The sequence below is a fragment of the Syngnathus scovelli genome, chromosome 16 (assembly GCF_024217435.2).
Source record: "Syngnathus scovelli strain Florida chromosome 16, RoL_Ssco_1.2, whole genome shotgun sequence".
NCBI classification, from domain to species: Eukaryota; Metazoa; Chordata; class Actinopteri; order Syngnathiformes; family Syngnathidae; genus Syngnathus; species Syngnathus scovelli.
The window spans coordinates 8,469,900-8,484,712 of record NC_090862.1 but is presented as its reverse complement, the minus strand read 5'-3'; the positions used below and the strand labels follow the sequence as shown (position 1 = coordinate 8,484,712).

The window sequence follows — 14,813 nt, the reverse complement described above, 5'->3', positions numbered from 1 at the left end:
TAATCCCTCGTTTATCGCGGATAATTGGTTCTAAAAAGCACCCGCGATAAGTGAAATCCGCGAAGTACGGTCACCAACAAGAAGTACCGGGCAGGCTAACAAGTTAGCAGAAAGATACTAATTCGCGAAAACGGAATGTAAACGAACATTTGGAGCAATACTACATTGTCCTAAAGGATGGACATCCATCCATCCATCCATCCATCCATCCATCCATCTTCTTCCGCTTATCCGGGGTCGGGTCACGGGGGCAGCAGCTTTAGGAGGGACTCCCAGACTTCCCTCTCCCCAGCCACTTCATCCAGCTCATCCCGGGGGATCCCAAGGCGTTCCCAGGCCAGCTGAGAGACATACTCTCTCCAGCGCATCCTGGGTCGTCCCCGGGGTCTCCTACCGGTGGGACATGCCTGGAACACCTCCCCAGGGAGGCGTCCAGGAGGCATCCTGATAAGATGCCCGAGCCACCTCATCTGGCTCCTCTCAACGTGGAGGAGTAGCGACTCTACTCCAAGTCTCTCCCGGATGACCGAGCTTCTCACCCTATCTCTAAGGGAGAGCCCGGACATCCTGCGGAGAAAACTCATTTCGGCCGCTTGTATCCGGTATCTCGTTCTTTTGGTCACGACCCATAGCTCGTGACCATAGGTGAGGGTAGTAGCGTAAATCGACCGGTAAATTGAGAGCTTTGCCTTTTGGCTCAGCTCTCTCTTCACCACGACGGACCGGTACAGAGTCTGCATTACTGCCGACGCTGCATCGATCCGCCTGTCGATCTCGCGCTCCATCCTCCCCTCACTCATGAACAAGACTCCAAAATACTTGAACTCCTCCACTTGGGGCAGGATCTCATCCCCGATCCGGAGAGGGCATTCCACCCTTTTCCGATCGAGGACCATGGACTCGGATTTGGAGGTGCTGACCCTCATCCCGACCGCTTTACACTCGGCTGCGAACCGTTCCAGAGAGCTGGAGATCACGGCCTGAAGAAGCCAACAGCACCACGTCATCTGCAAAAAGCAGAGACGCGATGCTGAGGTCCCCAAACCGGACCCCCTCAATGCCTTGGCTGCGCCTAGAAATTCTGTCCATAGAAATTATGAACAGAATCGGTGACAAAGGGCAGCCTTGACGGAGTCCAACCCTCACTGGGAACGAATCCGACTTACTGCTGGAAATGCGGACCAGACTCTGGCATCGGTGATACAGGGACCGAACCGCCCTTATCAGTTGGCTCGGCACCCCGTACTCCCGAAGCACCCTCCACCGAACCTCCCGAGTGACACGGTCGAACGCCTTCTCCAAATCCACAAAACACATGTGGACTGGTTGGGCGAACTCCCATGCACCCTCGAGGATCCTGCCGAGGGTGTAGAGCTGGTCCACTGTTCCACGGCCAGGACGAAAGCCACACTGCTCCTCCTGAATCCGAGGTTCGACCTCCCGACGGACCCTCCTCTCCAGCACCCCTGAATAGACCTTACCAGGGAGGCTGAGGAGTGTGATTCCCCTGTAATTGGAACACACCCTCCGGTCCCCCTTCTTAAAGAGGGGAACCACCACCCCAGTCTGCCAATCCAGAGGCACTGTCCCCGATGTCCACGCAACGTTATAGAAGCGTGTCAGCCATGACAGCCCCACAACATCCAGAGCCTTTAAGAACTCGGGGCGGATCTCATCCACCCCCAGGGCCTTGCCACCGAGGAGTTTTTTAACTACCTCAGTGACTTTGACCCCAGAGATTGGAGAATCCGCCTCAGAGTCTCCAGGCCCTGCTTCCTCAATGGAAGGCGTGAAGGTGGAATTGAGGAGGTCTTTGAAGTATTCTCCCCACCGACTCACGACGTCCCGAGTCGAGGTCAGCAGCACGCCATCCCCACTGTAAACAGTGTTGACGTTGCACTGCTTCCCCCTCCTGAGACGCCGGATGGTGGACCAGAATTTCCTCGAAGCCGTCCGAAAGTCATTCTCCATGGCCTCACCAAACTCCTCCCACGCCCGGGTATTTGCCTCAGCAACCGCCGAAGCCGCGTTCCGCTTGGCCATCTGGTACCTGTTAGAGATTTGCTCACTCCAACGTATTTTGCAAGAACCACACGGGAGACAGGCAAGTTCTTTTAGACACCTGCAGGTGGAGAGTTCACTCGCTACAGGAATGAAGTCTGCCCTCCTTCCTGCAAGTGGATATTTATTAAGAGAAACAGAGTGGGGGTAAGAGTAGACTGAATAGGAAGCCCTTGTGCTCTAGTCAAAACATATCAGGGGATGTTTTACGACCTTGTGTAGGATGAGACAAGGTAGGTTATTTATTACCGGTTGCATTCCAACATAATCATACGATAAGGATAATTTGAAAAACCCTAACAGTACCTGTCAGCTGCCTCCGGAGTCCCGCAGGCCAAAACGGCCCGATAGGACTCCTTCTTCAGCTTGACGGCATCCCTTACCGCCGGTGTCCACCAGCGGGTTCGGGGATTGCCGCCACGACAGGCACCAACGACCTTACGGCCACAGCTCCGGTCGGCCGCCTCAACAAAGAGGCGCGGAACATGGTCCACTCAGACTCAATGTCCGCCGCCTCCCCCGGGACATGGGAAAAGCTCTGCCGGAGGTGGGAGTTGAAGCTCTTCCTGACAGGAGATTCTGCCAGACGTTCCCAGCAGACCCTCACAGAGCGTTTGGGTCTGCCAGGTCGGACCGGCATCTTCCCCCACCATCGGAGCCAACCCACCACCAGGTGGTGATCAGTTGACAGCTCTGCCCCTCTTTTCACCCGAGTGTCCAAAACATGCGGCCGCAAAGCCGATGACACGACTACAAAGTCGATCATCGAACTGCGGCCTAGGGTGTCCTGGTGCCAAGTGCACACATGGACACCCTTATGCTTGAACATGGTGTTCATTATTGAAAATCCGTGTCGAGCACAGAAGTCCAACAATAGAACACCGCTCGGGTTCAGATATGGGGGGCCGTTCCTCCCAATCACGCCCTTCCAGGTCTCACTGTCATTGCCCACGTGAGCATTGAAGTCACCCAGAACGATGGAGTCCCCAGAAGGAGCGCTCTCCAGCACTTCCTCCAGGGACCCCAAGAAGGGTGGGTACTCTGAGCTGCCATTTGGTGCATAGACACAAACAACAGTCAGGACCCGTCCCCCCACCCGAAGGCGGAGGGAGGCTACCCTCTCGTTCACCGAGGTGAACCCCAATGTGCAGGCGCCCAGCCGGGGGGCAATAAGTATACCCACACCTGCTTGACGCCTCTCACCGTGGGCAACTCCAGAGTGGAAGAGAGTCCAGCCCCTCTCAAGAGGGCTTGTACCGGAGCCCAAACTGTGCGTGGAGGCTAGTCCGACTATATCTAGTCGGAATTTTTCTGCCTCGCACACCAGCTCGGGCTCCTTTCCAGCCAGAGAGGTGACATTCCATGTCCCAAGAGCCAGCTTCTGCAGCCGGGGATCAGACCGCCAAGGTCCCTGCCTTTGGCTGCCGCCCAGCTCACCCGACCCCTTCGGCCCCTCCCACAGGTGGTGAGCCCATGGGAAGGGGGACCCACGTTTCCTTTTCGGGCTATGCCCGGCCGGGCCCCATGGGCGAAGGCCCGGCCACCAGATGCTCGCCTTCGAGCCCCGCCTCCAGGCCTGGCTCCAGAGGGAGGCCCCGGTGACCCGCGTCCGGGCGAGGGAAAACTAAGTCCATTTATATCACTCATCATAAGGGGCTTCTGTGAGCCGTGGTTTGTCTGGCCCCTCACCTAGGACCCGTTTGCCATGGGTGACCCTACCAGGGGCATGAAGCTCTCGACAACATGGCTCCTAGGATCATAGGGGCACACAAACCCCTCCACCACGATAAGGTGACGACTCACTCATGGACACGTTTCCTCAATTTGGAAGTTTTATTTTGACTTTTAATTTTTTTTTAATTTGAAAAAAAAAAATCCACAATGTAGTGAAGCCACGATAAACGAAATGCGAGGAATCACTGTATATCCAATTTGTTTTCACTTTTCGAAAATATCGTCGTAAACTTCCAAAACTAGTGTCCTAAGTCAAGTAAAAAAAACACGAACAACGGAACCAAATGTTGATTATATGCATTCACAAACCCGCCTTCGAGGTGAGACATGTAACAACTGTTGAGGAAAAAAAACAACACGACTGACATAAAAACGAGTGTACCGTTAATGAGAAATACAACTCACGATAAGGGCGAATCAGTCGGACGAACTTTGACGATCTCGCTTTACTTTGTTGTGGTGACCCTAATTGCGTCCCTCTTTCATGATCACGTCTTTTCTCTAAAAACAACGAAAGATTTAAAGTCCATCTTTTAATCAGGGGTGCTTGTTGTCCAAGTGCCGAAGCAGTTTTGCAGGCTTCATTTGCTCGTTTGCAGCCTTAATTGGTTGAGTCACCTGTTGCTGCATTCAAGCAGCGTTTCAAGTCTAAGGACTTCTATTATTATTTGTTAAAAGAAATACTTGTTCTTGGAGGTAGTAGGCTTCTCAGTTGGCATTTTCCCGTTGAGAAAAAGTATCGAAGACTGATTCTCACTAGTTTGCGTGCTTTTTTTTGGGGGGGTACTCAGCTTCCCGAGACTAGCGTCAATACATAATCAAGGCGCACCGGTAACCTTACGTCGGAAAAAATCCGGTTGTTTTTCCAAAATAATACATCTTTTCAATTCATGCACTACAACAGAAATTTAAAAATGTCTATTTTGGTGTGGCCCAATTAACAAAGATGAAGATGGTAAGGTCATTCGAAATCTGCTTACTTAATATGACGTTTGTTTTTTTGTTGCTTGGGACTAGAAGGCGTTTAAGATTAAGCCCAATGAATTTTTCCTCGCAACTGAAAATTGTGGTTAGTATACGACACATTCCATTGGTGAACGGAGCACTTCTGATTGAAATAAACTTTTGGTTTTGACTTTATGGGGCATTGATGAAAATGAAACATGTCATGTATCCTTGCTAAGCTACGCGGCGTTGTACCGTGACTCGAAGAAAGAGTGCGTTGGAGACAAATACTTATTTTGGGCTCTTAGCCACCTTATTTGGAACTATGTACACATGCACTTGTTGCTTCATCGGTTAGAATGGAGAGAAAAGAAAAGACTTAACCGCTCGACATATCCCTTTTCAGGTGGACATGACCTTAAGACCATAAATGAAAGTTCCTCAACTTCTATTATGTACACTTGCGCCCCCTCGTGTCATAACTGCATTAGAACACTGCATTAGAACATCAGTATTATATCGGTCTCAGCGTCCGAGTACACAAACACAATTAGGCTTTATCTTAACAACCTTGTGACAAAAATGCCAAGAGATATGTTAAGAACTACAGTGGCCCTCCGAGACCAAATTGAATCACTCTGAACTCTTGTCAAGGCACACTCCCATTACATTCTGGAAAATACTTTGTGTTCTAATAAAGACGTTTATGAGCAACTGAGACAAGCATCACTTCAATTCAAGGTGCAAAATAGTTTATTGTGTTCAAAAACAAATAAAAAATATATATTTTTGTGCTCAACATACTTAGAAAACAAATACTTGAGGGCGGGGGGGGGGGGGGGGGGTGAATGGAGACAAACAACCACAAACGCCCCTCCACAATGTGAAAAATGCAAACCTTTCAAATCTATGCAGGAACATTTTTTTGTTCAACATAAGATGCAAATCTCACATGCGCATTAGGATTGCTCATCTTGGTTTTCTTGGCCTCGTTGCGGATCCTTAAGACGGAGGATGTTGATGAGATCGGTTTCCGGGAGAGAACTTAAAAGAGAAGGAAGATGTAAAAAAATGTTTTATAAGAATCAATTAAAACAAAGTCACGGTAGGTGACTGGTTATTTTGGGATGCGCTTTGTTGGTCTGATTGTTACTTTGTGAGACGAAAGAAGAAAATATTTGACATTCTTTACCTCATGCTCTGTGGCGTGAGGAAGATAAACTGCCGGTAGCGCTGGCTCTCAGCTACCTGCAAGATCATGTCCATGGAGATCCTGCGGTTCACCATGTCCTAAAGTCGACATCAAAGTACACGTCAAGACGCGCACGTTTGCGAGCGTTGCCATCAAACTCGACTTTCCATGTAAACGTCAAATTCGTCCAGGCAGCGGAAGGGCGCCTCCGTGATGGCCCAGAGCGAGAGAACGAAGCAGACGGTGGAGAAGGAGCGCTCGCCCCCCGAAAGTGAGCGCATGTTCACCAAGTCGCCTTCGCTTCCTCTTCCGGGCTGCACCTGCAGGGACCAGATAAGACCACCTTGAAGATGCGGTCGCTGCAAAACTATCCGGGTAGGGGGGGGTCTCCTCACCGAGATGACGAGGGTCTCGTTCTTGTGGTCGAAGTTCATGGTTCCCGTGTAGCCCCTCTGCGACAGCATGACACTGAAGTAATATATACAGCGCGCCGACAGAAAACTGAAAACAACGTGTGGAGACTTTTCAAGTTCGGACGCACTGCACAGGGAAAGAAGCTTGGCGGCTTTCCCGGCCTACCTCCTCAGGTCACCAAAAACTTTAAGTCTTTGATTCATCACCCTGTCCAGGCTTTTGATGAACATGTTGAGGTTCTTCATCTGCCGCGCCGTGTTCTTGTACTTTTCCAGAGCGTCACGGTATTCTCTGCGTGTTGTGAGGGAAAAAGAAACACATTGCAGGGTCCGCCATTGACTGTGGCCACCATGAGTTCCACCCCCCCCCCCCCCCCACCACCACCACACCCCCCCCTTTTTTTTTTACAATTCTACGTGTGTGTGTGTACCTGATGATCTCGTGGCGGTCGCCCTCCTGCTCCTGCTGGGTGGCAAGCTTCACCTTGAGTCGGCTGATCTCCGTGTCCAAGCTCTTGGCGGTGCGCTTCACTTGGAGGCGCTCAGGCCAAATCTGCGTGGCTTTGAGCACGTTGACCTGGCACAGAAGGAGCGTCCTGGTAAATCCTTGCCCAACGTGCACAGCGGACGCTCCTACCTGTACTTCCTGCTCTTTGTTGCGCAAGGTGTCCTCTAGCTCCTGGATGCTTTGGAGATGGCCACCGCGTTTGTCGTCGTAGTACTTCTTGTGATGTTTGCACTTCATCACCTCCTGGTCCACTTTGATCAGCTCCTCCTTGGTGCGCACAAGTGTGGTGCGGTGAACACGTTTACGGAGGTTCTCCAATAGCAGGCTTCAAGCTTGATGGAATTACTGCTACGCTGATGCTAAGTGAGTGACAACACGAGAGCCGCCTACCTTGATGGCGTCGGCCTTCTCAACGATGGTGTTGATGCGCTCCTTGTGCAGGTTGTATTCCTGCTCCGCTTTCTGGTAGTTCTCCTTGAGCTCAGACCTCTGGGCTCTCGCCTCGTCGCACTTTTGGTTCTCTTCCGCTATCTTGGTGACAATCTCCTGAAGATCCTCCTCCTGTAAAGTTTACAGTTGAGCCGACCGGAGGAAGCGTGCTCCGACTCATGCATGGCGCGCTTGGCGACCAACCAACCAGCGGCTTGAGGTCCTCCAGCTGAGGCTCTTCCAAGTTCTGCAGGTCCGACAGCTCCAGTCGATACTTTGTGGCTTTGTCCTGCAATAAATGCGCACCTCTGAGGAGTTCCGCACTCAGGTCATACAATGTGGTTACAAACAATTTGTTCAACAACATTTGACAACAAACTCAACGAAAGTGAAGCAATACAATGGCAGTCTTCATTTCTGCTTGGGCTTCCATCTCCAGTCTCTCATTTTGTTTGATGTCCTCTTCCAGCTTGCTCATTTGGCGCTGCAGGGTCGACGCCTGAGATTTTTGAGTCTCTACCTCTCTTTGCAGGTGTCTGCCAAACAGGAAAGAGCAGCACCGGTTATGACTCCCGTCTGGCGGCGCCAACACCTGGCCTGCAACCTTTTACCTGATCTCCTCCTCCACGTCTCCTGACAGGTAGTTGGCTCGCGTCTGCTCGGCAGCGTAGCAGCGGTCGGCAAAAACCTGGTCGCCGTCTTTGGAGAAAGCCTGGTAGCAGTTGGGGGGCGGCTTTCTGGAAATCATCACGTCACAAGCCTCGGCCCGATTCTGCGGGGAAGCGCGCGTGAAGTCAACCGAGCCCGAGTGGCATTTTTTTGTTTTTTGATATCACACCTTGATGAGTAAAATGCTCTCAATGCCCCTTTGATCGATCAGACAATTGGTCACCACCGGGTCATCAATTTCTAGAGTCTGAAGCACTGATGGGTAGTCCGGATGGTTCACAGCCCTAAATGAGACAAAGCAGGCCAAGTTCAACCCTGGATATGCGTGTGAACGTGTTCAGTTCCAGCCGGAGCCTCCCTGACCTCCTCCTGGTGTCGTGGACGTTTGGGAGAAACTTGCAGGTGATGATGGGAGGCCGGCGGCCCGACTGCGGCCCAAAGACTCTGCCCATGAGTCCCTTCAGCACTTTCTCGTCGTCGTAGTTGTCGCAAGTGAAGGCCTGCAGTAGACTTTGCAAGCAAACCTCGATGGCGAGAGCCTGCTCCGGGTCCTTCAGTCTGATCAGGTAACCTGCGGCGCACAAGTTGACGCACGTCCACACCACAGACTTGTTGGAGCTGCGCGGAATTCTCGGGCCGAATATTACCCAGGGGTCCTCGTGGCTTGTGCTTGAAGAACCCCTGCTTGTGCGCATCCTGGATGGCGTAGAGCAGCGCTGGCATGTGTTCGCCAAAGCGCCGCAGCCGATTGGATCGACTGCCTTCCATCGCCCGCAAGTTCCTCGCGTGGGCTTCAGTGGACTTCTTCAGTGCATCGTGCTCTCGTCTGAGGGCACGTCAAATCAAAAAAGAAAAAGAAAAAAAAAGACAGAGCGAGAGCACGTGTGAGAGAGAGAGAGAGAGAGAGAGAGAGAGAGAGAGAGAGAGAGAGAGAGAGAGAGAGAGAGATTTTGGCCAAGTCTTTGGTGAACTCAAACACAATTTTGTCTATACAGCGGAGCCTCGGTTTTCGAACACAATCCGTTCCAGAAGGCTGTTCGAGAAGTGAAATGTTCGAATTCTGAATCATATTTTCCCATTATAAATAATGGAAAAAAAACAATCCGTTCCAAGCAAAAAAAAAAAAACACCTTTTTTTAAGCATTTTTTCATTTCCGCATTTTTGTCCAATTGCGCAACCGTAGCGCGTCGTCGACCACGCAGCTGCACCGCGCTGGTCGCATTATTGTGACAGAGCCGTCGCTGAAATTTAGAAAATATTTTTGAAGTCCTGTTGTACTTTCCAAAATTTAAGTGGACATCAGTGGGCAGGGAGCTTAATTTTGTCCGATCGCGCAACTGCAGCGCACCGCCGAATGCGCAACCGTTGCGCACCGCCGACCTTGCAACTGCACCGTGCTGGTCGCATTATTGTGACTGAGCGGTCGCTAAAATTTGGACCTCAGTGCGCAGGGAGCTTAATTTGGTCCGATCGCGCAACCGCAGCGCGCCGGGCGCTCAGTGTCGCATTGCTTTAGGAGCGTCTTTGTGTTTTAGGATGGCTTTACTGCCACTACTTAGAGTTGATGCAATCCTCAGAGTAACGAGAACGTAATAACGAACGGAGTCAGTTGGCATGCGGGTCCTCTCAGCTCATCTCGCGAGGTTCGACAACCGAATTTCGTCCGACATCCGAAGCAAAAAAATCTCGAATTTTTTGTTTGAATACCAATTTGTTCGAGAACCGGGGCGTTTTTTTTACCGTATCTTGGCATGTTCCTCCTTGGCCCGGGCGCAGGCGTGCTGATACTGGCTAATCTGCTGGCCCAGCGTTTCCGTCTGGTGATGGAGATCCTCCAGGTGGCGGTTGATGCGCTGCATGCTCTCAACCCTGGCCTGCCTGGCACAGCCCGTCGCCCGGTTGATGCTGGAATGATGTGCCGAGTGAGAACGCGTGAGAGGGCGAGCACGCTGCACGTGAGCGTTTGCATGTGGCACCTGAGCTGCAGATCGTTGATCTTGGAAGACAGGTGAGCCTTGTCCCGCTCCAGGTCCCTCAGGCTGACCTGGCATCTGTGGACCGCGACCTGGAGACGAGCGAGCCATTGCTATGGATGCATCCGATTTTTGTTGGAACGGAAGATGCTAACAAGGCAAACCTCGCTGGACTTGAAAAGGGCGTCGCGGTTCTGCGCCTCTGCCTTGAGCTCGGCACATTTGGGCTGCAGTTCCTGCACCTGCTGTGTGATGCTCTCCAGCTGTTCTTGGATCAGTTTGTACTTCTGTTCGGCCTCCTTAACCTTGTTCTGGAAGCAGAGGCGGGCATGCTCTTCATGTGGACGAAAACACTCGAGGCCGCTGCGGCGTTATTACCTTCCATTCGTTCACTTTCTCATCGTATTTCTCCGTAGATTGTTTATTGGCCTGCAGTTTCTCTTTCAAAGGCTCCAGTCCCTTCTCTATCTCCATCACCTGCCAAAATTTGCCAGGTCCAGCCCAAAATCATTTCATATAAAGTCTCTTTGACCTGCTTCATGATTCAAGCAAAGATCGAACCAGAGCCCAGGCCATTTGCTTCTGTAACTCCTCCAGCTTGGTCTGCATCTCATCCACGGACGACAGGCTCTTGTAGCGATCCTCTTTCTCCAGGTACTTTCGCCTCAGCTCCTTCAAGTACTGCGACACATTCAAACAAAAGTCCAAGATGAACTCAAACCGTTCTCAGACCTCAGATGGCTGGCAAGAGGACATCGTGTTTAATAAGTTCACCACCATAAGAAGAAAATAAGAAAATAGTTTTGTTGTTGCGTTACCTCGCCACGACACCCTAGGCCGCAGTTCGATGATCGCGTCTCAGGAGGGGGAAGCAGTGCAATGTCAACACTGTTTACAGTGGAGATGGCGTGCTGTTGACCTCGACTCGGGACGTCGTGAATCGGTGGGTAGAATACTTCGAAGACCTCCTCAATTCCACCTACACGCCTTCCATTGTGGAAGCAAGGCCTGGAGACTCTGAGGCGGACTCTCCAATCTCTGGGGTCGAAGTCACTGAGGTAGTTAAAAAACTCCTCGGTGGCAAGGCCCCGAGGGTGGATGAGATCCGCCCGGAGTTCTTAAAGGCTCTGGATTTTGTGGGGCTGTCATGGCTGACACGCCTCTACAACATTGCGTGGACATCGGAGACAGTGCCTCTGGATTGGCAGACTGGGGTAGTGGTTCCCCTCTTTAAGAAGGGGGACCAGAGGGTGTGTTCCAATTACAGGGGACTCACACTCCTCAGCCTCCCTGGTAAGGTCTATTCATGGGTGCTGGAGAGGAGCGTCCGTCGGGAGGTCGAACCTCGGATTCAGGAGGAGCAGTGTGGCTTTCGTCCTGGCCGTGGAACAGTGGAACAGCTCTACACCCTCGGCAGGATCCTCGAGGGTGCATGGGAGTTCGCCCAACCAGTCCACATATGTTTTGTGGACTTGGAGAAGGCGTTCGACCGTGTCCCTCGGGAGGTTCTGTGGAGGGTGCTTCGGGAGTAGGGGTGCTGAGCCAACTGATAAGGGCAGTTCGGTCCCTGTATCACCGATGCCAGAGTTTGGTCCTTATTTCCGGCAGTAATTCGGATTCGTTCCCAGTGAGGGTTGGACTCCGCCAAGGCTGCCCTTTGTCACTGATTCTGTTCATAATTTTTATGGACAGAATTTCTAGGCGCAGCCGAGGCGTTGAGGGGGTCCGGTTTGGGGACTTCAGCATCGTGTCTCTGCTTTTTGCAGACGACGTGGTGCTGTTGGCTTCTTCAGGCCGTGATCTCCAGCTGTCACTGGAGCGGTTCACAGCCGAGTGTGAAGCGGTCGGGATGAGGGTCAGCACCTCCAAATCCGAGTCCATGGTCCTCGGTCGGAAAAAGGTGGAATGCCCTCTCCGGATCGGGGATGAGATCCTGCCCCAAGTGGAGGAGTTCAAGTATCTTGGGGTCTTGTTCACGAATGAGGGGAGGTTGGAGCGCGAGATCGACAGGCGGATCGATGCAGTGTCGGCAGTAATGCAGACTCTGTACCGGTCCGTCGTGGTGAAGAGAGAGCTGAGCCAAAAGGCAAAGCTCTCAATTTACCGGTCGATTTACGCTACTACCCTCACCTATGGTCACGAGCTATGGGTCGTGACCAAAAGAACGAGATACCGGATACAAGCGGCCGAAATGAGTTTTCTCCGCAGGATTTCCGGGCTCTCCCTTAGAGATAGGGTGAGAAGCTCGGTCATCGGGGAGAGACTCGGAGTAGAGTCGCTGCTCCTCCACGTTGAGAGGAGCCAGATGAGGTTGCTCGGGCATTTCATCAGGATGCCTTCTGGACGCCTCCCTGGGGAGGCGTTCCGGCCATGTCCCACCGGTAGGAGACACCGGGGACGACCCAGGACGCGCTGGAGAGACTGTCTCTCAGCTGGCCTGGAAACGCCCTAGGATCCCCCGGGATGAACTGGATGAAGTGGCCGGGGAGAGGGAAGTCTGGGAGGCCCTCCTAAAGCTGCTGCCCCCGCGACCCGACCCCGGATAAGCGGAAGAAGATGGATGGATGGATGGATGGATGGATGGATGGATGGATGGATGGATGGATGGATGGATGGATGGATGGATGGATGGATGGATGGATGGATGGATGGATGGATGGATGGATGGATGGATGGATGGATGGATGGATGGATGGATGGATGGATGGATGGATGGATGGATGGACGGACGGACGGACGGACGGACAGACGGACCGATGTTACCTCGCCATGTTGCGCCACTTTATCTTCGGTCATATTCTTGGTGGCTTTAATGTGGATAAAGTCCTCTTTCATCTGTTCCAGTTGCGTGGCCTTCATGAAAAACTGAGCAAAAAGAGCGAGACGAAAATCTGTTTTGAGCGCAGAAAACACAACCGTCGAGTCAATCAACAAACCTTGTACTTGTCTGCCTCTCCTTTGGAATGCAGGAAGTTCTTACTCATCTCTTGGTTGAGAACTGACACAGGATTGTGGACCTAGGCAAGCAAAAGGACACTTGATCGTTCGGCGCTCTCATCAGCAACACAAAGAATCTCCATCCTCTCCAACCTGAATATTAAAATTGTCCAGAATCGACGCAAGCTCCTCCTTTTTGGTCGAGATTGTTTGCCCTACAAAGAAAAAGAAAGAATTACACTTTTGTTTGGACAGTAGAAGACATACAAGAGGGCGTAAGAGCTGCTGTCGAGCCCAGCTCACGCTCACACGTGCTCTCGCTGACGTCACCCGCCACCCAGCGGGCCCCGCTTTTACATCGTGTTCATTTTAGTACAATCTTCAACATCCCTTCGTGTTGCGTTTGAGTATTGAGCCAGGTTTACCGTTTTGACTCTTTAGCTTGTAGGTTCTCACGCCATCGTGGCTGAGCCTCACGTCAATGATGATGGAAGCGCCGTACAGCTCAGGTTTGTAGGCGTCCTTGCCTCGGTTGCGCAAGGTGACGGACACGTCGGCCGAGCTGTGACAACAGAGAGGCAAAAATGAGCATCATGAATTGAGATGATGGCACTGTGGGGAGTCGACAGAAATGCACCACTTGCAAAAATACATGAAAGGAGCTGAAAAATGGCACAAAGGCATAACATCAAAATTTGAGCCTTCGGTCATCTGATGCAGGACAACTTTGGGGTAAAAGCTTTACCTTTCACCTTCCTTGACAAAACTCTTGAGGGACGACCCCCTGCTTGTGGCCTGCGCGTTCCCACCTAAAGAGACAATGAGCGCTGTCAGGATGGCGCTCTTTCCACCTGCACATAAAAAGAGCACATGTGAAGCTTAATTACTAAACAGAAGCAGCATGCCGTCACAATTAGGGCTGGGCGACTTCAAATGAAGTTATTTTTATCATCCTGACAAGAATCGATTAATTGCCCAGCCAGGGTACAACTGACACAATAACTGACTTCCATTACGGCCGACGACAATGTTAACGTTGGATCCAAAGTTGATGGGGCCAAGGAAAGAGTGGCACATGAAGTTCTTCAGCGTGATGCTCTCCACAATGCCGGCGTCACTCGCCACCTCAGCCACAATTTGCTCCTGAACAAGACAGGTAGTTACTTAATACATTTATATTTCATAAAAGAACGTTTTGTTCTTTAACTTCCCTTTTTGTGAAATTAGCGTTCCTGGAAAATGAAAGTTACCAGAAAATCCCTCTTGATATTCAAGTACAGATACTTATTACTTTGCAGAGTGACTTTTAAGCTCCACCAGGGTTTCTGTTATGATTCTTGCAGTTACACTCTTTGTACAAACTTCCACTGATCAGCCCATGTTTACCTGTGTGCAAAGTTGGTCTTGGTCTTCAGCTTGGTCTTGATCTTCTTCTTCGTTGTCGTCATGCTGCACCGATGTCAGTCGTTTGTGGGGAGTTGATTTCACAGGACTGCCTTTCCTTTTGGACATTTTGCGCTCTTTCTTCTAAGCAAGATGAAGGAGAAGGGCACGCTGCCGGCCGCTCACTGCCAGGCTGTGAAATGAACATTGTCATTCGTTCTATTCTGAACCGTACATCACAAAGTAACCCAACAACACCGCAGCGACGAAGCGTTAGCATTAGCTTGCTATCGAACGATGACAGCAAAATGCGAGCAGTCGTTTTGATAGCCGCTGAGACTTTTCACTAGGTCTTGAGGACTTTGAAACTTTATGGAGGCAGAATACCTTGCGTTCGAACGACGGGATAGACGAAGATGTGCCAGAAAGCGGTGCAGAAGTAACAACCTGCTAGATTTGGAAATCGAAATTCCGCCGCCAAGCAGTCCAATGAACATCTCGCGAGAACACACGAGATCGCGTTCAACATACACCGCTTTAAAAATTACATCATGATCGTCTATTCTCT

At 51.3% G+C, this 14,813-nt stretch overlaps 1 protein-coding gene across 1 annotated transcript; it reads right to left on the bottom strand.

Annotated features, from left to right (window-relative positions):
• Positions 1-5,475: 5,475 nt before the first annotated feature.
• Positions 5,476-14,779, bottom strand: si:dkey-119f1.1 (Structural maintenance of chromosomes protein 6-like). The gene is made up of 27 exons (XM_049743816.1): positions 14,633-14,779; positions 14,249-14,438; positions 13,870-14,005; positions 13,608-13,713; positions 13,288-13,424; positions 13,016-13,077; positions 12,862-12,942; positions 12,689-12,790; positions 10,487-10,606; positions 10,304-10,402; positions 10,090-10,236; positions 9,929-10,017; positions 9,693-9,857; positions 8,599-8,777; positions 8,315-8,522; positions 8,121-8,235; positions 7,894-8,054; positions 7,683-7,818; positions 7,491-7,571; positions 7,244-7,414; positions 6,983-7,120; positions 6,777-6,922; positions 6,512-6,637; positions 6,328-6,433; positions 6,101-6,252; positions 5,933-6,031; positions 5,476-5,784 (listed from the first exon to the last, which is right to left on the bottom strand). Exons 2-27 carry the CDS (start codon positions 14,372-14,374, stop codon positions 5,700-5,702), a joined length of 3,273 nt encoding a protein of 1,090 aa, XP_049599773.1. The 5' UTR covers positions 14,375-14,438; positions 14,633-14,779; the 3' UTR covers positions 5,476-5,699.
• Between the last annotated feature and the right edge of the window lie 34 nt (positions 14,780-14,813).

What these genes read in the sequence shown, in the direction of transcription:
- si:dkey-119f1.1 (XM_049743816.1), bottom strand. Translation starts at nt 14,374, where the DNA reads ATGTCCAAAAGGAAAGGCAGTCCTGTGAAATCAACTCCCCACAAACGA. An exon ending in GACGTGGAGGAGGAGATCAG is followed by an intron (nt 7,819 to 7,893) that starts GTAAAAGGTTGC and finishes CCTGTTTGGCAG; the next exon opens with ACACCTGCAAAGAGAGGTAG. An exon ending in GACCGCCACGAGATCATCAG is followed by an intron (nt 6,638 to 6,776) that starts GTACACACACAC and finishes CACAACACGCAG; the next exon opens with AGAATACCGTGACGCTCTGG.